Genomic DNA, 21,782 nt, shown 5'->3' with positions numbered 1-21,782 from the left:
TAGAACAAAAGGGAAGGTCAACGATGGATTAGAGGTCAGAGAGATTGAATATCGAAGATTTCATGAAACAAAAGGCAAAGGGAGTGGTAGTGGTTGTAGTAAAGGAAAAAAAAGCATAGGTCCAGAGTGGGTGTTAATAGCAGAATACAGATCAGCTCAGTCTGAAAGCAGAAACCAGATCAGACTGGCAGGTGGCAGAGAAAAAAAATTGAAAATAGAGGACAGAGCTCATGAAGTTGTGGAACTTGGTGTTGAGACCAGAAGGCTTCAAAGTGCCTAACTGGAAGATGAGGTGCTGCTCCTCCAGCTTGCCTTGGGCTTCACTGGAACATTGTAACAGGCCGAGGGCAGGCATGTGAGCATGAGAGAATTGAAATGGCAAGCAGCCAGAAAGTTGGGTCATGCTTGCGGACTGAACGGAGGTGTTCCGCAAAACGGTCACCGACTCTGTGCTTGGTCTCCCCACTGTAGAGGAGACCACATTGTGAGCAGCAAATACAGCATTCTAAATTGAAAGATACACCAGTGAGTTGCTGCTTCACCTGGAAGGAGTATTTGGGGCCTTGGACAATGAGGAGAGAGAAGATGAAGGGGCAGGTGTTCTACCTCCTGCGATTGCATGGGAGGGGGTGCTGTGGGAAGGACATGAGGTGTTGGGATGATAGAAGAGTGGACCAGATGTTGCAGAGGGAACTGTCCCTTGGGAATGCTGACATTGGGAATGAGAGGGGAGGGGAAGATATGTTTCGTATTGGCGTCATGCTGGGGCTGGTGGAAATGGTGGAAGATGACCCCTTGAATATGGAGGCCGATTGGGGTGGAAAGTGAGGGAGGGGAATCCTATCACGGTTCTGGGATGAGGGGAAGGGGCGAGAGCAGGAGTGTGGGAAATGGTCGGACACAGTTGAGGGCCCTGTCAACCACAGTGGGGGAGAATCCTTGGTTGAGGTAAAAGGAAAACATGTCAGATATGCCATTGTGGAAGATGGCATCATCAGAACAGATGCAATGGAGACGGAGAAACTGGGAGAATGGAATGGAGTTCTTTCAGGAAGCAGAAATCACCATGATGTCTGTTGACATCAATGGAGCAGATCAGTTGGGAACATGAGGATTTCCTGTCCGTACGTAAGGTAACTGTTGTATTTCCATCCAGTGGCAGGAAACAGGGACGTCTATCTTTGGTAGCCCAAACGCATTCAGTCGTTTTACCTTTGAGATGGCCCAGCAGTATCTGAAGGAGGAGGAGCTCCGAGCCAGACACCAGGCAGCTCTCTTTCGACTGAGAGAGAAAGCACTGAGGGAGAAAACCAAGACTGAGCTGGCATGGCTGGAGCATCAGAAAACGTGAGTCTCTTAAACTGATTACTTTAGTACATTTTGACCTTGTGTCTTGCAGGAGCAGGAGTAGGCCATTCAGCCCCTCAAGCCTGTTCTGCCATTCATTGGGATCATGGCAGACCTGTATCTTAAAATCCGTTCACCTGCTTTCAGAGAATCACAGAATTGTTACAGCACAGGAGGCGGCCATTTGGATTGTCCAGTTGGCCCTGGCTCACCAAATGAACAGCATTTGTTGCACTAATTGCCCTTGAGAAGGTAGCAGTGAGCCACCGCCTTGAATCTCTGCAGTCCTTTGGAAATAGGTGCACCCACGGTGTGATCGGTGGGGGGAGGGGGTGGTGGTAGTTCCACCGAGGGAACAGTGTTATAGCTCCAAGTTGGGGTGGTGTGACATTTTATTAGATAAGCTGCAGTATAAAGAACAGTATTCAGGCAGGAGGGGTCGGTTAGCTCGGTTGGCTAGAGAGTGGTGCAGAATGATGTAGGAGTGCACAATGTGGGTTTAATCCCCATTCTGCTGTGTTAGTTCATGGAGACCTGCCTCCTTGCCTTGCTCCACACTTGATGTGGAGTGGCGCCCCTCAAGCTATATATATCCAATTGTCTCTCTGTAACACTGAGATGCCTTATGTCCCTCGTGGACTGTGGCTAATTACCCACCTACCTATACAGGTGCAGATTATAATTTACAAGTTGAGAGCTTAATATGCTTCTGTTGAATTGTTTGATTCCCTAGACATCTCCGGGACAAAGGACGGGATGATAAAATGCCGGCCATAGTCCAGAAGCAGCGGGAGATTCTGATGAAGTTACAGCAGGAGAAGGTGAGAAATGTTGGAAAGTCGCAAATCTTCCCATGAGCCTTCACCCCCTGTCCTCAACTCCAACCGCACACGAGAGCAGAGGTCAGTCCAGTTCAGGGCTGACAGCATCGATTGATGCAGGATTTTGCAGATGTTGCTCAACATGAACACTTTACAGCAACTCCCACATTTACTGGGACTGTGATGTTACTGCCTGTAGAGTAATGACAATGTAACAGTTGGAGATTATATCTCGGGAGATGTAGAGTAATGGGTGAATGGTTATGTTAGTAAGACCATTATGATATTAATAACTTCACAGTGACATCAGTAGTCAGATGACTCAGAGGCTCCAAGAGAGCTAGATGCAGGATAGACTGTGTCATGAATACCATGTGCCTACCCCGAGGTCATTGTAAATAGCTCTTAATAAATGTTGTGAAGTTAAACGATACCTACTATCTCAGCTCTGTCATGGGGAAGCAAAGCCTCATCAAGGTTCAGTAAGACTAGAAAGCATGGTAACAGTAAAACCTCACTAAAGCTTGGCAATAACATGGAAACACTGTGTCCTGACCATGCTGCTAATGTCGATCTGTGTGCATGACTAAGTGAAGTAACCCAGCAATGTGCGTTCATGGCCAGAAACCATCCAGGGAAAGGTATAACTGCAAACAAAATACTGGAAATACTCAGCAGGTCCAGCAGCAGCTGCAGGGGGAAGAGAGGGAGAGAAACAGTGTTAATGTTTCAGGTGAGTGACCCTTCACCAGAACAGGTAACAGTTAAAGATGTAACCGGCTTTAAGCAGGTAAAGAGGCAGGGAAAACTGGCGGGCGTGAGTGGGGAAGTGGAAGGAAAGAACAGGGAAGGGTAGGCCTGTGATAGACAGAGGACAGGAGTACTTAAATGACGAAATGGATGATGGCGCAAGGCAAAAGGAGATGGTAAATGGGACAAGTAAATAAACCAAAATGGGTCTACCGGAGGTGTCAATGGCAACAACAGGACCATTACTATTACCTGCTAGAAAGGTAGAGCAGGTTTCACTCCTTGATGTTAGATATGTGCAGATTAACACATATGTTGTAATAATAAAACTCCCAGCCCCTGATCAGATCCCATAGTGACAACGCCCACCCCATTTGGACCTTCAGTTGATTAACAAAATTCCAAATCACTGCTAAACTAAGCTGGTGATCAACATGCTATCTACTGATGAGTAGTGAAGTTGTCCTTGTTATCGACCATGACACCGTCACCTCTGAGTCAAAATGGTTGTGGGTTTGTGGCCCCACTGCAGAATCTTGAGCAGAAGATCTAGGTGGCACTCTAGTGCTATACTGAAGGAGTGCTGGACTGGTGGATGAGATGTTAAACTAAGACCCCATCCGGTCTAACCCCTCAGATGAGCACAAACGATTCCATGGCACGATTTTGAACAAGAGCTGTGGCATTCTCCCCAGCCTTCTGTCCAATAACTCGTCCTCACTAAAACAGGTTAGCTGGCCGTTATCTCATTGCTGTTTGTGGGATCCTACTGTGCGCAGATTAACTCTTGCACTTCTGATATTACAACAGTGACTACACTTCAAAAGCACTTCTTTGGCTGAAAAGCTTTGAAACATCCCGAGGATGGTGAAAGGTGCTATTAAAATGCAAGACTTCTTTCCTTGCATCAAAGAGATTGAGTGGTGTAGAATCCTATCTGAGTTCCAGTGAATGCATTGCACTCTGAATGAGGAGCTGAACTGCAATGACCTTACTCTCCCATTCTTGTATCCAGGCGGAGATCAGGCATCTCCAGAATGCCTACAAAGCAGCCCACCAGGAGAGGAAACTCCTCCTGAGACAGCAGCAAGAGATCTTCAGAATACATCAGACCACCGCACACCTCCAGTGCCAGTTGGACAGATCAGCAATGGACCCTCGGGTAAGAAGCCGAAAGTTACCTCCTAAATCCAACGCTCTCCTGATCGGACTTCCACGCTCCCATGAGCTTCAGCTCTGCTCCCCCGTATCCTAACTTGCACCAAGTCCCATTCGCCCATCAACCCTGTGCTCACTGACATATATTAGCTTCCGGTCTGACATCACCTCACTTTAAAAATTTCATCCTTGTTTTCAAATCCTTCCCTGTCTCTGTAATCTCCTCCAACCCAAACAACACTGCAGGATATCTGAGTTCCACCAATTCTCGACTCTCGCACATCTCCGATTTTAATCGCCAAGGCAGCATTTGACCGAGTGTGGGGCATCAAGGAGCCCTAGCAAAACTGGAGTCAATGGGAATCAGGGGGGGAAACTCTCCGCTGGTTGGAGTCATACCTATCACAAAGGAAGCTGGTTGTGGTTGTTGGAGGTCAGTCACCTCAGTTCCAGGATATCACTGCAGGAGTTCCTCAGGTTAGTGTCCTCAGCCCAACCACCTTCACCTACACTCAGTGACCTTTCCATCATAAGGTCAGAAGTGTGGATGTTCACTGATGATTGCACAATGTTCAGCACCATTTGTGACTGTGATGGAATACTCTCCACTTGTCTGGATGAGTGACACTCAAGAATGTCGACGCCATCCAGGATAAAGCATCCCGATTGATTGGCACCCCTTCCACAAGCATTCACTCCCTCCACCACCAACGCACAATAGCAGCAGTGTGCACCATCTACAAGATGCACTGCAGGACCTCACCAAGCATCCTTAGGCAGCAGCTTCCAAACCTATGATCGCTACCATCCAGAAAGACACCAACACCTGGAAGTTCCCCCCCAAATCACTCACCACCCTGACTTGGAAATATATCGCCGTTCCTTCACTGCCGCTGGGTCAAAATCCTGGAACTCTGTCCCTAACAGCACTGTGGGTGTACCTACACCACATGGACTGCAGCAGTTCAAGAAGGCAGCTCACCACCACCTTCTGAAGGGCAATTAGGGATGGGCAATAAATGCTGGCCTAGCCAGCAAAGCCTACATCCTGTAAATTAATTTTTTAAAAAAGTTGCTCCACCCTTGGTGATGTGCCTTCAGCTGTTGAGGCCCTAAGCTCTGGAATTCCCTCTCTAAACCTTTCCGTCTTTCTTTCCTTGCTTAAACTGACCTCTTTGGCCAAGCTTTTGGTCACCTGCCCAAATATCAACTTGAGCGGCTCGGTTTTAATTTATGTTTGATTATGTAGTGGATAGTGTAGAGGATAGCCATAATCTCCAAAACGATATAGATGGGTTGGTGGAGTGGTCGGTAAAGTGGCAGATGGATTTTAACATAGAGAAGTGTGAGGTCATACATTTAGGGAGGTCAAACAGTTACAGGGATTACACAATAAATGGGAATATACTAAGAGGGGTAGATGAAGTGAGAGATCTTGGCGTACAAGTACACAGGCCCTTGAAGGCAGCAGTTCAAGTAGACAAGGTTGTAAAGAAGGCATTTGGAATGCTCTCCTTCATTGGCAAAAGTAAAGAATATAAAAGTAAGGATATAATGTTGGAATTGTATAAAACACTGGTGAGGCCACAACTGGAGTATTGTGTGCAGTTCTGGTCACCACATTACAGGAAGGACGTAATAGCTCTGGAGAGAGTGCAGAGGAGGTTTACAAGAATGTTGCCAGGGTTAGAAAAGTGTAGCTATGAGGAGAGATTGGATAGGTTGGGGTTATTTTCCTTAGAACAAATAAGGCTGAGAGGTGACTTGATTGAGGTGTACAAAATTATGAGGGGAATAGATAGTGGACAGGATAAAATTGTTTCCCTTGATGGAGAATTCTAGAACCAGGGGACATAGGTTCAAGATAAGTGGCAGAAGGTGTAGGGGGGACATGAGGAAGAACTTTTTTACACAGAGGGTAGTGGGTGTCTGGAATTCGCTGCCCAAGTTGGTGGTAGAAGCAGAAACTTTAAACTCTTTTTAAAAGTACCTGGATCTGCACCTAAAGTGCTGTAAGCTGCAGGGCTATGGGCCGGGTGCAGGAAGGTGGGATTAGAAAGGGCACCTGGGTGTCCTCGGGCTGGCATGGACAAGATGGGCCGAATGGCCTCCTTCTGTGCTGTAACTTTTCTATGATTTCTATGTTCCTGTGAAGATTCTTATCACGTTTTACTTTGTTAAAGGTGTGATACAAACATATGAATTAGGAGCAGGAGTTGGCCACTCAGCCCCTCGGACCTCCTCCGCCATTCAGTAAGATCATGGCTAATCTGATTGTAACCTCAACTCCACATTCCCACCTACCCCCCCTCACCCCGATAACCTTTCACTCCCTTGCTTATCAAGAATCTATTTACCTCTGCTTTAAAAATATCTAAAGGCTCTGCTTCCACTGCCTTTTGAGGAAGAGAGTTCCAAAGATTCTTAATTCTCTGAGGGGAAAAAAATTCTCCTCATCTCTGTCTTAAATGGGCGACCCCTTGTTTTTAAACAGTGATCCCTGGTTCTAGAAATGCAAGTTGTTGTTTTTGCGACTTGAGAATAACGTGAATCTTAAATGCACCTTTACAAAGCTCCTCCTAATGTGTTGAAGGTAAATGCATCGAGTGCTGCTGCATTGATTCCCCCAGTCCAGGAAACTGTCAGGTTTGAATCCTGCGATGAGCCACCTGGTTGCAGCTTAGCTGCTGCTCAAGGTGCTACAAGGTGACCTCAATGTCCCTGACTCGAGAAAGCTAAGATTCCTGATCCTAACCACTCCAGTGATACCCCACACCACTGCCGCCAACCCCCACCACCACCCCCACACCTTACTGGCAAAGACGTTGGCCAACAACAGGATTAGGACTGACCAGGATGGACTTGGCAGTCGAGTAACTCAGCTGAGGACAGAATTAGGTGATGGATCCTGCAGTTGAATACTTTCCACCCCTGGTTTATGCCCGAAGGCTGGCTGCTCGGTTGAGCTGCCAGAGAATGGCCAAGGGCTGTGGAACTGTGCCGAGCGTGAATCGGCACCTTCCCGGGAGGCAAGGGTGGGGGCTGGGGGGTGAAAAATGCATACAAAGTGCATTGCAGAAGACATTTCTTACAAATGAGAGATGTAAAATTCTGAATAAAAGTGTGATGCCGTATGTTTGAATTTATGGAGTGTGAGCAGGATTGCGTACCAGTCAGTTGTTCCGGGAGTTGGGGAATCCAGCATTGGGGTGGCAGCCCCTGAGTTAGTGGCTGGTTACCATGGTAACCATTTCGAATTCCCTTGTTTTTTTACCTCTCTATGTTTAGTACTCGGGAATGAAGGACACTTTGCTTGATCCAGCGGTTGTCCGTAAGTCCGAGTGCTGGGCAAGCCCAGACCTCAGTTCCAAGCTTCCTGACCAGGATGAGCGGAGCTGCTCTTCCCTGTCATCCTCTGGGATTGAAGACAGCATCGCCATGAAGCAACTGAAGAAGATGCACAGCCGGCTGGATGAAAGGTGAGCCACTCGGTCAGTGGATCTGGTCCTAGACCTGCCCAAGGGAGCCAGAAACGAGAATGATTTGGGAGCTAATTGATTCAGCCCCTCCAGCTTGTTCCGCGCCACTCAATGAGATCATGGCTTAATTTACAAATGACGGCACTTCAAAGGTACTTCAGAAATAAAATACTGCGATGCTGGAAATCTGAAATCAAAACAAAAGACTGGAAAAGCTCAGCAGGCCTGTGGAGAGAGAAACAGAATTAACGTTTCAGGTCAATGACCTTTCACCGGTTCTCCTTCAAAAAGTACTTCATTGACTGTAAAGTCTTTGGAATATTCCAAGGTTGTGAAAGGCATTTATTAAGTTTGTCTTTCTTTCTTTCTGATCTGTATCTCAACTCCACCCACCAGCCTTGGCTCCGAATCCCTTAATACCCCAGCTAGCAAAAATCTCTCACACTCAGATTTAAAATTGTTAATTGAGCTAGCATCTACTGCCCTTTGTGGGAGAGAGTTCCACACTTCTACTGAGCTTTCCATTAAAACGTGGCTACTAATTTCCCTTCTGAATAGCCTGGTTCTGATTTTAAGGTTCTGACTCCTTGTCGGGAACTCCTCCATGAGTAGAACTTTTGTCAATCCAGTCAATTCCTTCCAAAATCCTAAAAAACCTCAATCATATAACCCATAACCTTCACTATCCCAGGGAATACAAGCCTATGTCATCCCTTCTCACGAACTAACTCTTGGCACCCTGGTATCATTCTGGCAGATCTTGGAAGATAGTCCTTCCAGGACCAATATATCCTCTCTAAAGTGTGGTGCCCTGACAGTACGAGGTGCCCCAGGGTTACTAGGGAGCATGACATTGAAACTGGTTGATGCAAAAGCTGAGGGCTTGGCAAATTGAGGATGACTGTAAAAGGTGTCAGTTAGCACTAGGCCATTCTGGAGTAAAATCAAGAACCACTTTTCAACACCTCATTACAGCCTTGGTTCAAACATGAACAAAAGAGCTGAACTCCTGAGGTGAGGCGACTGTCACTGCCCTTGACATCAAGGCCGCATTTGACGGAGTGTGGCATCAAGAAACCCTTGCAAAATTGGAGTTAATGGAATTCAGGGGGAAAACTCTCTACTGATTGGTGTCATACCTAGCACAAAGGAGGATGGTTGTGATTGTTGGAGGTCAGTCATCTCAGTTCCAGGGCATCACTGCAGGGGTTCCTCAGGATAGTGTCCTAGGTCCAACAACCTTCAGCTGCTTTGCAATGACTTTCTCTCCATCATAAGGTCAGAATTGGGGATGTTCGCTGATGATTGCACAACATTCAGCACCATTTGTGACTCCTCATACACTGAAGCAGTCCGTGTCTAAATTCAGCAAGACCTGGATCATTCAGGCTTGGGCTGACAAGTGGCAAGTAACATCGCGCCACATGAGTGCCAGGCAATGACCATCTCCAACAAGGGAGAATCTAACCATTGTCCATTGACATTCAATGGCATTACCATCGCTGAATCCCCCACTATCAACATGCTGGGGTTACCATTGACCAGAAACTGAACTGGACTAGCTATATAAATACTGAGGCTGCAAGCAGATCAGAGGCTAGGAATCGTGCGATGAATAACTCACTTCCTGACTCCTCAAAGCTTGTCCATCATCTGCAAGGCAAGAGTCAGGAGTGTGATGGAATACTCCCCACTTGCCTGGATGAGTGCAGCTCCCACAACACTCAAGAAGCTCAACACTACCCAGGACAAAGCAGCCCACTTGATTGGCACCCCATCCAAAAACATTCACTCCCTCCACCACCAACACACAGTAGCAGCAGTGTGTACCATTTACAGGATGCACTGCAAGAACTCACCGAGGCTCCTTTGACAACACCTTCCAAACCTGTGACCTCTACCACTTAGAAGGACAAGGGCAGCAGACACATGGGAACACCACCACCTGGAAGTTCCCCTCCAAGTCACTCACCATCCTGACTTGGAAATATATCACAGTCCCTGCACTGTCTCTGGGTCAGAATCCTGGAACTCTCTCCCTAACAGCGCTGTGGGTGTACCTACACCACATGGACTGCAGCGGTTCAAGAAGGCAGCTCACCACCTTCTCGTGGGCAATTAGGGATGGGAAATAAATCCTGGTGCAGCCAGCGAAGCCCACATCCCTTGAATGAATAAAAAAAAAGGATTGTTGGGTCAGGCTGCAAGGGATGATGGAGCAAAAGGCACGTGATTGGAGTTGAGGTGCAGATCACATTCTAATAGAATGGTGCTGAACAGCTCCTGCTGAGGAGGTGAATGGCCTCCTCCCATTCCTAGTCTATGTTTTATTCCTTTAAATTTATGGTAAATGTCTTTACAACATTTTGAGATTACTATTATTTTTCAAGTGAGGGCTGAAGGGGGCATTTGCTTATTTTGGGATTTTTAACCTGACTGCAGACTGATATTTTAAGCTGTCATTGGTAGTAAGAGTGGCACGTGATGTTGGTGGAAAGTGAGCATCTGTCTGAGTAGGAGAATGGTGAAGCCACATCTGCTGGATGCCAAGGGCACAGTCATTTTGGCTGAGGCCTGTGAGCAACTTGTCCCCTTGAGCTGGGGAAGTGGAAGGGGTGGGGGAAGGGGGAGGGTGGGCGTGGGGTGGTGGTGTGGGGGTGGGGGGCGCAAGTGAAGAAAGGTACGATGGCACCTAATTGGCACCAGCCTACCCAAATGCCATCCCAGATGGTGTCGTTGGTGCTTGCTGGTTACATTGTACCTCTGTTAATTCCTATATGATTGTGGGGCTAGGACTGGGATTCCTCTTTTTTACATTTACCAGGTTCTTGACTAAGAAAGAGAAGCAGCTGATCAAACGGCGGCGACAAGCTGAGGACTTACTGGAGTGGAAGCACCGCTTAGATGCAGAGGAGCTGGCCATCCGCAGGATTGAGGCAGAGGCTGTTGCACCCTGGAGTCCACAGGGCCAGGAAAAAGGCCCCGGCACCACTGATCCTTTGACAGAGACCGGTACGGTTCAGCAGAAATATCTGGTCTCCTTTTTAGTTTATTCTCTTGCATTCATTTTTTTCTTCTGTGCCATACACGACGCACGAGGGCATCTCAGCATCTCCCCAACCTCTGCTGCTGCAGCCCTGCAGCTGGCCTCTAGGGGGTGTGTGAGAGCTGTGTATGATCTTTCAGCCTCCACTTTTCTCTTTCCAGACATCAAGGCACCCAGGAACCAGTTGGAGCTCAAAAGGTAATCAGCATCAAGCCCCTTGACTTGAAGTGATAACCAATTGTGAGAGTTTAGCTGCATTTTATTTAAAACTGGATATAGCCATATTCTACAATAACAACTTACATTCATATAGCAACTTTAACATAGTATAATGTCCCAAAGCACTTTGCAGGAGCAGTATCAAACACAATTTGACATTGAGCTACATTCCGGCACAAGCACAATGGGCCATGGCCTCCTTCTGTGTCATAAATCTTTCTATGTTTCAATAAGGAGATATTGGGAAAGAGGTAGGTTTTGAGGCGGATCGTAATGGAGGGAGGAGAAGCAGACAGGCGGTGAAGTTTAGGGAGGGAATTCCAGAGCTTAGGACCCAGGCAGCTGGTGGCACCAATGGGGGAGCGATTGAAATCGGGGATTCTTGAGAGGCCAGAAGTGGAGGAGTGCAGAGAACTCGGTCTGGATTTGCTGTGGATTGGTTGTCTCCTATATGTGTCACGTCATGGTGTGGAGATGTTCTCTGCCTGGCACAGAGGGTAACCATGGGGACCTCCAGTGTTGTCAGAGAGTGTAACACCCAGCGGACACAGTGTTCTTTTCACAAGAGCCCCATTTAATTGCTTTTGGTGTTTAAATTCCCAAAATGAGGATAGTTCACCAAGTTCTATTTGATTAAAAGCTTCCAATAAAAGGATAATTTTCCAACTATGTAGATATTTTTTGTGCATGAAGAGGGGCTGGGGTGAGTGGTGTTGGGGGGTTGCTGGGTGAGTGAGTGGTGTTGGGGGGGGCTGGATGAGTGAGTGGTGTTGTGGGGGGCTGGGTGACTGGGTGAGTGAGCGGTGTTGGGGGGGGCCGGGTGCGTGGGTGGGTGAGTGAGTGGTGTTGGGGGGGGCTGGGTGAGTGAGTGGTGTTGGGGGGGGCTGGGGTGAGTGAGTGGCGTTGGGGGGGAGCTGGATGAGTGAGTGGCGTTGGTGGGGGGCTGGGTGAGTGAGTGGCGTTGGGGGGGGCTGGGTGAGTGAGTGGCGTTGGGGGGGTGCTGGGTGAGTGAGTGGCGTTGGGGGGAGCTGGGTGAGTGAGTGGCGTTGGGGGGGTGCTGGGTGAGTGAGTGGTGTTGGGGGGGCTGGGTGAGTGAGTGGCGTTGGGGGGGTGCTGGGTGAGTGAGTGGTGTTGGGGGGGGCTGGGTGAGTGAGTGGCGTTGGGGGGGGCTGGGTGAGTGAGTGGCGTTGGGGGGGTGCTGGGTGAGTGAGTGGCGTTGGGGGGAGCTGGGTGAGTGAGTGGCGTTGGGGGGGTGCTGGGTGAGTGAGTGGTGTTGGGGGGGGCTGGGTGAGTGAGTGGCGTTGGGGGGGTGCTGGGTGAGTGAGTGGTGTTGGGGGGGGCTGGGTGAGTGAGTGGCGTTGGGGGGAGCTGGGTGAGTGAGTGGCGTTGGGGGGGTGCTGGGTGAGTGAGTGGTGTTGGGGGGGGCTGGGGTGAGTGAGTGGCGTTGGGGGGGTGCTGGGTGAGTGAGTGGTGTTGGGGGGGGCTGGGTGAGTGAGTGGTGTTGGGGGGGGCCGGGTGGGTGGGTGGGTGAGTGGTGTTGGGCGGGGGGCTGGGCGAGTGAGTGGCGCTGGGGGGGTGCTGGGTGAGTGAGTGGCGTTGGGGGGGGCTGGGGTGAGTGAGTGGCGTTGTGGGGGCTGGGTGAGTGAGTGGTGTTGGGGGGGGCTGGGTGAGTGAGTGGTGTTGGAGGGGGGCTGGGTGAGTGAGTGGCGCTGGGGGGGGGCTGGGTGAGTGAGTGGTGTTGGGCGGGGGGGTGGTGAGTGAGTGGTGTTGGGGGGCGCCGGGTGGGTGGGTGAGTGAGTGGTGTTGAGGGGGGGCCGGGTGGGTGAAGATGGCACACTCTGCAATCCCGCAACGACCACAAAGACTCAAGCTTCCTTTAGCCGGTTTTATTCAAGCATGTGCAAGGGAGCCGCAATCATTCCTAAGAATGAAGACCCAGCTCCCAGGTTGATTACATTTCAATACTTTTGTACATTTTCTTATCATAATACATTTGAATACATTTGAATACATCCAATCTGTAACCGACACACCGGTCCCATGCTAACTCTATCCTATTGAGTACATAAACATGTGATTTTGCTAACCAATTATTCTAAAGGATGTATACATAATTATATTATCCAATCAAAATTAAAACACATACACAAAGACCTTGGTTCTCACAGCTCAAGGCTGTTTGTGTTTCATCAAAGCCCCCTCTTTGTCTATTGTATGTCTTCCCATATCTAAGCTAAAACCATCTGCCCCTTCCCTATGTGAGAGGGGAATACACTTCATCTAATTTATGTCATACTTTTGTGAGTGGTGTTGGGGGCGGTGGGTGGGGGATGTGGGTGGTGGTATGGTGGGGAGAAAGAAGTTGCCTGAAAGAATATTTATGTAACATAAAGTGAAGTGAGAAATGTATTTCCGGAACAACTTTGAATAAATTGGCTGCCCTGTGTCCTGCATTTTACAACCATGACTACACTTCAACAATAGTACTTAATTGTCTGTGAAGTGCTTTGGGATGTCCTGAGGTTGTGAAAGGTGCTATATAAATGCAAGTATTTCTCTATTCCTTCTTACTGATGTAGTAGACTGTCTTTCCACCTCTGTTTAATTCTAAGTTTAATTGGGTGGGATGAAAATTCCCTCTCTGGTTTTAACAATGTAGGTGCACCAAATACAGTGGCAGTTGGTGAGTTCAAGCTGGGAGCCAATGCTTGTTTGCAGCATGACCAAGATTCCTGATAATTAGCTACCAAATCAACAACCTTATATTTATACAGTGCCATAATGTAATAAAACGTCCCAAGGCATTTCAAGGAGCGTTATAAAACAAAATTTGACACTGCAGGTATTAAGGTCAGGTGGCCAAAAGCTTGGTCAGGGAGGTAGGTTTTAAGGAGTGTCTTGAAAATGAGGTGTAGGAAGGATGTTCTAGAGCAGAGGGGCCAAGGCAGCTGAAGGCACGGCCAACTAAAGTGGAGCAATTAAAATCAGGAACGCACGAGAGGCCAGGATTGGAGGAGTGCCAATATCTCAGCGGTGGTTTTTGGTGGGGGGGGAGTTTAAGGAGGTGGAGAGGGATGAGGCTGTGGAGGGATTTGAAAACAAGGGAAAAAATCCAGCTGTCATAGTTGACGCATCGCAGATCTGTGGCCAAGCCCCTGATTTGTGCAGAGTCCAGTCCCTTTTCCCTCCATAGCCAGGGATGCTGTTGAATACCTTCCACTCGACTCTATTTTTTTTATCATTCATTTATGGGATCTGGGCGTCGCTGGCTAGGCCAGCATTTATTGTCCGTCCCTAAGTGCCTTTGTTCAGAGGGTATTTAAGAGTCCACCACATTGCTGTGGGTCTGGAGTCACATGTATGCCAGACCAGGTACGGACTGTAACACCAGCATCCCCAACTTCGTAAACACAATTGGGTCGTATTTGGCCTTTCCAAACTTGGTTTGCTGATTCAAGGCAGATCAAACCTAAAGCTTCCTGTTTTATAGTTTCTGAGAAACCATGGCCACAATTCCAACCCAGTGGATTATTGTAAAAACCCATCTGGTTCACTAATGCCCTTCAGTGCAGGAAATCTGCTGTCCTTACCTGGTCTGGCCCAGATGTGACGCCAGACCCACAGCAATGTGGTTGACTCCAAACTGCCTCTGAATTGGCCTAGCAAACCACTCCGTTGTTGGTGGTTCATCGGCACCTGACCGAGGGCAATTATGGATGGGCTATAAATGGTGGCTTTGCCAGTCATGCTCACATCCAAAGAATGAGTAGAAAAACATATCGCAATCGCGCACGCTAACCCTGGCAAGGCCTTGCTGGATCCTACTGGGCATTAATATCGAGGGTCGTCCATTTGGTCTCATCTGATTTTGTTTCACAAGGTGGGGAAGGATAGCTGGTAAATTGGAAAGGCAGATTGGGCCTTATTGTGAAGTGGGCAAACCCAGAATAATTGTACTGATTTGTTTTGGCTTTGGAATTCTTTGCTTATGGATTGAATGGCCTGGGTGTGTCACTGGCACCATCCAATCACTGTAGCACATTCCAGGCTGATGCTCACAGTTCCCTGAATGTTACAGAAAATGGGCACAGCCACTGATGAATTCCAGGAAGGTCCAAGATCACGGGCCATAGTGCAAGTGCTGTGAGTGTTGATCTCAATGCAGGTGGTAGTGGGCAAAGCAGCCCCTAATTCATGACAAAAGCTTTCAGCCTTGCTGAACAAGAAAGGCTTGAGTTTATATAGCGCCTTTCATGACCTCAGGACGCTCCAAAGCACTTTCCAGCCACAGAAGTGCTTTTTCAACTGTCGTCAACACGGAACAGCCAATTTGTATACAGCAAGCTCCCCCACACACCAATGGGATAAAGATCCGATAATCTGCTTTCACTGATGTTGGTTAAAGGATAAACATTGGTCCGGACATGAGGGAAGTGCTGTTCTTTGAATAGTTTCATGGGATCTTTCATGCTTACCTGAGAGATCTGGATTGGTTTGATATCTGATATGTTGGGCAGGGGTGTGGATAGGGGGGGGCTTGAACTCATGACCACCTAATACGGAAGGAAAGTGTGCTATGCACTGAACCAAGGGAGCCACCACACCACTGTTAGTGTGGGAAATACTTGGTTGGGGTGCAGGAGTGGTCTGTGTAAAGGGATTTGTCATGAAAATATTCCATTGTCCACCATTAATATCCATGAGGGGCACTAAAAGGAAGAGAGAGGAAATAATAGTCGGCGAGAATTAATTAGCATGACTTTCTGTTACTTTCAATTAGCGTTTTAAGAGGATGAGGGTAACTTATGTTGCTTTTTAATACCAGTATGCTGTGGCTTCAATGTGGCATAAATAAGCCAGAACTAATTGCTACTGAACTCTCTATAAGAGGTTTGAGAACTTGCCAATCCCTGCCAGCCATTATGGGTTTAGTGGGCAACAATATCCTTTGGCAAAGTTTCACATTGTGCATTAGGGGCCTCTTCAATGGCACTTTTCACTGGGATTGTTGGCATCCTTTTTTTCATTAAGGGAGATTGATTCAGGAGCTTTGTCTGATGTTCAGAGCACTGGCTTTGACACAGATACAGATTAATTGTAAGGTAGGAGTAAAAACATAGGAACAGGAGTAGCTGATGTCAGAACTAAAAGGTTATACCAATCAGTAAAGATTGAACAGCCTGGAGCTCTTTTCTCTAGAAAAGAAAAAACTGAGGAGTGACCTAATAGAGGTCATTAAGATTATAAAAGGGCTTGAAAGGCTATTTGTAGAGCAAGCTGTTTCACATGTGGGTGAGACCAGAACTAGGGGGCATAAATATAAGGTAGTCATTAATAAATCCAATAGGGAATTCAGGAGAGAACTCATTCCCCAGAGAATGGTTAGAATAAGGAACTCACTATTACAGGGGGTGGTAGAGCTGAATATGGCATAGATGCATTTAAGGGGAATTTAGATGAAGACATAAGGGACCAATGAACAGGAGGGTATGCTGATGGGTTTAGATGGAGGGTTGGGAGGAGAAAAATGACTGGCGTGGACCTGTTGGGCTGAATAGCCTGGTGCTGTGCTGTAAATACTTTCTAACTTTGTAGGAGGAGGCCATTCAGCCCCTCGAGGCTGCGCTGTCATTCAATCAAATTGTGGCTGATCTGTATCTTGATTCTGTTTACCCATCTTGATTCCCTTACCCTGCAATAATTTATCAATCTCAGCTTTAAAATTTTCATTTGACTTCCAACCTCAATGTCCTTTTGAGAGAGAAAGTTCCAGGTTCCCACCACCGTCGGTGTAAGGAAGAAACCCCTGCTCTATCTTTTACTAATCGGAGGATTACCGAGGAGACATTACAAGGTTTGTTCACTGACATTGTCTGAAGGAATTCCCGGGAACTGCTGACCTCCGAGTGCCTCAAGTTCTTTATTGGGATGTGGGCATTGTTGGCAAGGTGAGCATTTATTGCCCATCCCTAATTGCCCTTGAACTGAGTGGCTTGCTAGGCCATTTCAGAGGGCAGTTAAGAGGCAGCCACATTATTGCAAGTCTGGAGTCACATGTAAGCCAGGTCAGGTAAGGTTGAAAGATCTCCTTCCCTAAAGGGGCGTTAGTGAACCATCTTGCAGCAATCATTGATAATTGTCATGGTCACCATTACTGAGAGCAGCTTTATAATTCCAGATTTATGAACTGAATTTAAATCCGTGGTGGGATTTGAACCCACCATTAGTCTGACATTACCACATTGCCACTGTCTCCATAAGTGCAGAGTCCAAATGCCAAAAGGTTCTTTTGAAGTACACTCAACCACCCAGTTAGTATTTTCAAATTCTAAGATACAGCAGCTTAAAACACAAATGGGTTTTTAAGAAGAGTTCACATTCATTTCGACTTCAATTTTTTGCATTTTCTGGGGTGGAATTACTGTGGTGTTTTCTGGACTTGTGGGAAAAGTCAGATTCAACCTGTCCACCTTCCACGTAGCTCCCTAAGTGCGAGTTAAATAATTTGACTTCTAAATACAGATATCCTCCAGGCTTTGAAAAAGACATTTGCGATCCCTGAGGGCCAATGATTTTGGATCCTGTCAAACATTGAAGACGAAGTACAGGCAGATAGTCAGTCCCAGTGGGAAAGGTCAGGTTAAAAGTACCTTCAAATGTCACAATCTGTTTCTTTCACTCTATCTGTCCAATGAAGGGAACTTAACCGTGGGGCTGTGATGTGATCTCCCATTGGTGTTTTTACTTCCATAAAATTACAGTATATTACATTGTGACTTCAGCACAGGAACAGGCCGTTGGGACCAATTGATTTACGGACGCATTTATGCTCCACACGTGCTTCTTCCCATCTTTCTTCATCTAACTCCACCAGCATATCCCTCCATTCTGATCTCCTTCGTTTGTTCATCTAGCTTCCCCTTCAAGGCATCAATGTACCCTCAGCTACTTGTGGTAGGAAGTTCCACATCTTTTTTTGTTAAGAAGTTTCTCCTGGATTTATTGGTGATTATCTTGCATTTCAGAGCCTTACTTTTCATCTCTACCCCCCCCCCACCCCACATCTTGAGTGTAACCTGCATCATAATTTTAAAAACCTTCATTATCGCCCCGCAGCCTCCTTTTCCAGAGAAAACAGCCCTCACCCATTCAACCTTTCTTGATAAATATACCCTCAGTTTTTGGTATCATCCTTTTGAATCTTTTTGCACCTTCACCAGTGCCGCTATATATTTTTTTATAATGTGGAGACCAGAATTGTTCACAGTACTCCAAGTGTGGCCTAACCAGGATACTATCAAAGTTGAACATAACTGCTCTGCTAATCGATTATATCTCTTGAGAAATGAACATTAGTGCTTTGTTTGCACTTTTATGGCCTTGTTAGGCTGCATGCTACTTTTAACCATCCCTTTGCTCCTCTCTGTGCCATTTAGACTTTCATACCCATGTAATATGTTGCCTTTTTAGGCTTCCTACCAAACTGCACCACCTTACACTTATCTCTATTGAAATGAATTTGCCATTTGCCTGTGCTTGTGCTCAGCAATGCACAGATCGTTGCATTGGCTGTACCCGAACCTATAGAAGCGTCAGCTGTGGCTCAGTGGGTAGCACACTCACCTGTGGGTTAGAAGGTTGTGGGTTTAAATCCTGTTCCAGAGACTTTAGTACATAATCTACAATGATGCTCCAGTGCAGTAACCGGGGGAGGGTACTGTCTTTTGGATGAGATTTAAATCATTGTCCTGCCTACCTTTGCAGGTAGATGTAAAAGATGCCTGTATTATTTTGAGGAAGAGCAGTCAGTGCTCCCCTATGTACTGGCCAAATCCTACCCCCTCAACAAGCGTCACTAAACAGATGATCAGATCTTTATCACATTGCTGTTTGTGGGAGTTTGCTGTGTGCAAATTGGCTGCTGTGTTTTCTACATTACAACTTCAAGAAGTACTTCATTGGCTGTAAAGTGCCTTGGGACATCCTGAGGTTGTGAAAGGTACTATAGCACCTTTGATTGGCACCCCTTCCACAAAAATCCGCCTGCTCCACCACCGACAGACAGTAGCAGCAGTGTGTGCACCATCCACAAGATGCACGGCAGAAACTCACCAAGGCTCCTTAGACAGCACTTTCCAAACCCATGACTGCTACCACCTAGATGGACAAGGGCAGCAGATAGATGGAAGTTTCCCTCCAAGCCACTCCATCTTGACTTGGAAATATATTGCTGTTCCTTCACTGTCGCTGGGTCAAAGTCCTGGAACTCCCTCCCTAACAGCACTGTGGATGTACCTACACCATATAGACTGCAGTGGTTCAAGAAGGCAGCTCACCACCACCTTCTCGAGTGCAATTAGGGATGGGTAATAAATGCTGGCCCAGCCAGCGATGCCCACCTCCCGTAAATGAATTTAAAAATTGCAAGTTCTTTATTTACTGTCGATGATGAGGATCCTGGATTGATGTCTCTTGCTAACTCAGGGATGTGACTAATGGTTCTTGACTCACAAGCAGGATTATGATTAATGAACTCCGCACAGCCCAGCAATTGAACCAGGGATCATTTCAATCTATGTAAGTGTGAGCAAAGGTATTCCCCCTCTACTTGCATCTCTCATCTGTGTTCTTCCCAAATTAGATAACTGGAACAATGAGGAATCCTCACAATCTCCCAAATCAAAAAAAACCCTTGGGACTCTCAAAGTGGTGGCCTCAGCTGCAGATGCCCCTTTGGATGAGCAGAGTCAAGGGCAACAGAATGTGGTAAGCACAATGCAACTAACTGGTGGTTTATGTAGAGAAAAGCAAAATACTGCAGATGCTGGAAATCTGAAACAAAAACAAAAATTGCTGGAAAAACTCAGCAGGTCTGACAGCATCTAAGAGAAAGACAGTTTGTTTTTTTGGAAAAATATACTTTATTCATAAAACATCTGAAAGAACATTACAAAACATTTCTAAATGGCCATCACAAAAAAAACAATCAGATTCAACTTTTATATATGGACCACGAGGTGCTTCAATACAATCAATGAATATTACAGTCATTTCAATATGGTCATTACAGACAGTCAGACAGTGCAAGGATATTGGAGTTATCGACAGACATCATTTTGCACTCTGAGGTGCTTCAATACAATTATGATGCATTTATTATTCACCGCATACACTTATTGTGAGTCGTACAGTCCGAGGGGTCTATACCTTTCCCAGCCCCTCGGTGCACTATGGCAGAAAGGTCTTAACATTTCAAGCCCTTTTGACTCTTCTTCAGAACTAAAGAGAAGTAAAAATGTGGAGACTGTTTAAGGTGAAGCTGGACAGAAGGCCATTGATAGGTGGAGGCAAAGGAGAGATTGCAAAAGATCTCATAATCAAAAGGTTGAAGGGGTGTTGATGGTGGTGATACTGGCTAAAGGAGGTGCTAATGGTGACATTAAGAGTAGAAAGCAGAATGAGCAAGTGAGAGATGGCTCTCGTGGGGGTGGGGGGAGGGGACGGTGTGGGAGAAAAGATCAAAATAGGCTAAAAGGTGGGGATAAAACAATGAATGGAAATAAATTTTAAAAATAGATAAAAATTTGAAAAAGTGGGTGAGAGTGGAGGAGAGAGTTCATGATCTGAAGTTGTTGAACTCAGTGTTAAGTCCAGAAGGCTGTAAAGTGCCTAATCGGAAGATGAGGTGCTGTTCCTCCAGTTTGTGTTGAGCTTCACTGGAACATTGCAGCAGGCCAAGGATGGACATGTGAGCATGAGAGCAGGGTGGAGTGTTGAAATGGCAAGTGACAGGGAGGTCTGGGTCATGCTTGCGGACAGACCGAAGGTGTTCCTCAAAGCGGCCACCCAGTCTGTGTTTGGTCTCCCCAATGTAGAGGAGACCGCATTGGGAGTGGAGGTGGGGTGGGTGTTTTTGGTGGTGGTTTATATAATTGCCTTCATTAAATAAGATGGTTGATTCTCACGGGTCAGTTAGTGAATAGCCCTCTGTGAAGCCTTTCAGACCAAGATAGCATGCTTGAACGCTCAGTCCATAATGACTTGGCTGACCTCATCCAATGTGACAATAAGGGCACTCAGAAGACCGAGGGAAGAAAAATACATCAGCTCAGGCCCTTCGCCCTGACTGGCCTGCAGTGACCCCTGCTGGAAAGTGCATTGGGTGAGGATAGGACCAATTTTGTTTCTTTAATTTTGTCCGCCCTCTCCAAAACACTTTCCCACCTTCACCCCCACTTTGGCCAAATAGCTTACTGATGCTCGTTTCCAAATACACATCAGGGAACAGACAATGTCTATAAAGTTATAACCCAGCAGGAGTCTGAACCTTCAAGAAGGAGAGGTTAAAAGTGAAGGGGGAAGAGATAAAGTATAGTCAAATGATTAACAGGCTGTAATCTTATCTGGTGATTTCATAAACTGAGAGTTCAGAGTTTGAGCATATGCCCAGCTACATAGTTTGAAAGGATTTCCTGGCGTTCATTAAGAATGAACTTGTTACTGTACAATGTATTAGTCATGTTTTACTTAGGATAAAGAAAACAGTAATCAAATTCAATAAAATAGAGTTGGTCAATTCTAGTGCAATATTGAAATGTGCAGATCTCCCATTAATAATCAAGCCTTCTCTGTGCATAATACATGTACCTAGTTCAACTAAGTTTGCCCAAGTGTACTATGAATGTATCAAGATTTCTTCAAACCTAAAAATTGGACAATTTGCAAATTTTTGGACCACAGCCCATTTAGTCATTCCTCAAACAATTCAGTTGAAAGCAAAACAACGAAAAACGTGTATCAAATACAAGTAAATGACTCAAGGATGATTGGACCAAATCAGGCAGCTGCTTTTGGTTAAAACTTACTTTTGAACTAAATGTCCTCAGCATTAAAATTCAACGCTCAGGAATGCAGTGTGCTCAGATTCCACACATTAACAGAAAATGGGAATTGATTTGGCTC

At 46.6% G+C, this 21,782-nt stretch overlaps 1 protein-coding gene across 1 annotated transcript in view; it reads left to right on the top strand.

The window, feature by feature from the left end:
* Positions 1-21,782, top strand: part of LOC144686131 (uncharacterized) — a 104,854-nt gene that overhangs the window by 74,482 nt on the left and 8,590 nt on the right. The window contains exons 19-24 of the mRNA XM_078551276.1: positions 1,157-1,347; positions 2,081-2,168; positions 3,934-4,080; positions 7,365-7,555; positions 10,380-10,567; positions 19,462-19,586. Of these exons, the coding sequence (XP_078407402.1) occupies positions 1,157-1,347; positions 2,081-2,168; positions 3,934-4,080; positions 7,365-7,555; positions 10,380-10,567; positions 19,462-19,586 (930 nt within the window). The remainder of the gene's footprint in view (positions 1-1,156; positions 1,348-2,080; positions 2,169-3,933; positions 4,081-7,364; positions 7,556-10,379; positions 10,568-19,461; positions 19,587-21,782) is intronic.

This window comes from Cetorhinus maximus, chromosome 10 (assembly GCF_964194155.1).
Source record: "Cetorhinus maximus chromosome 10, sCetMax3.hap1.1, whole genome shotgun sequence".
Classification (NCBI taxonomy): domain Eukaryota; kingdom Metazoa; phylum Chordata; class Chondrichthyes; order Lamniformes; family Cetorhinidae; genus Cetorhinus; species Cetorhinus maximus.
The sequence above is the reverse complement of the archived record's forward strand: the minus strand, read 5'-3'. Positions and strand labels throughout refer to the sequence as shown.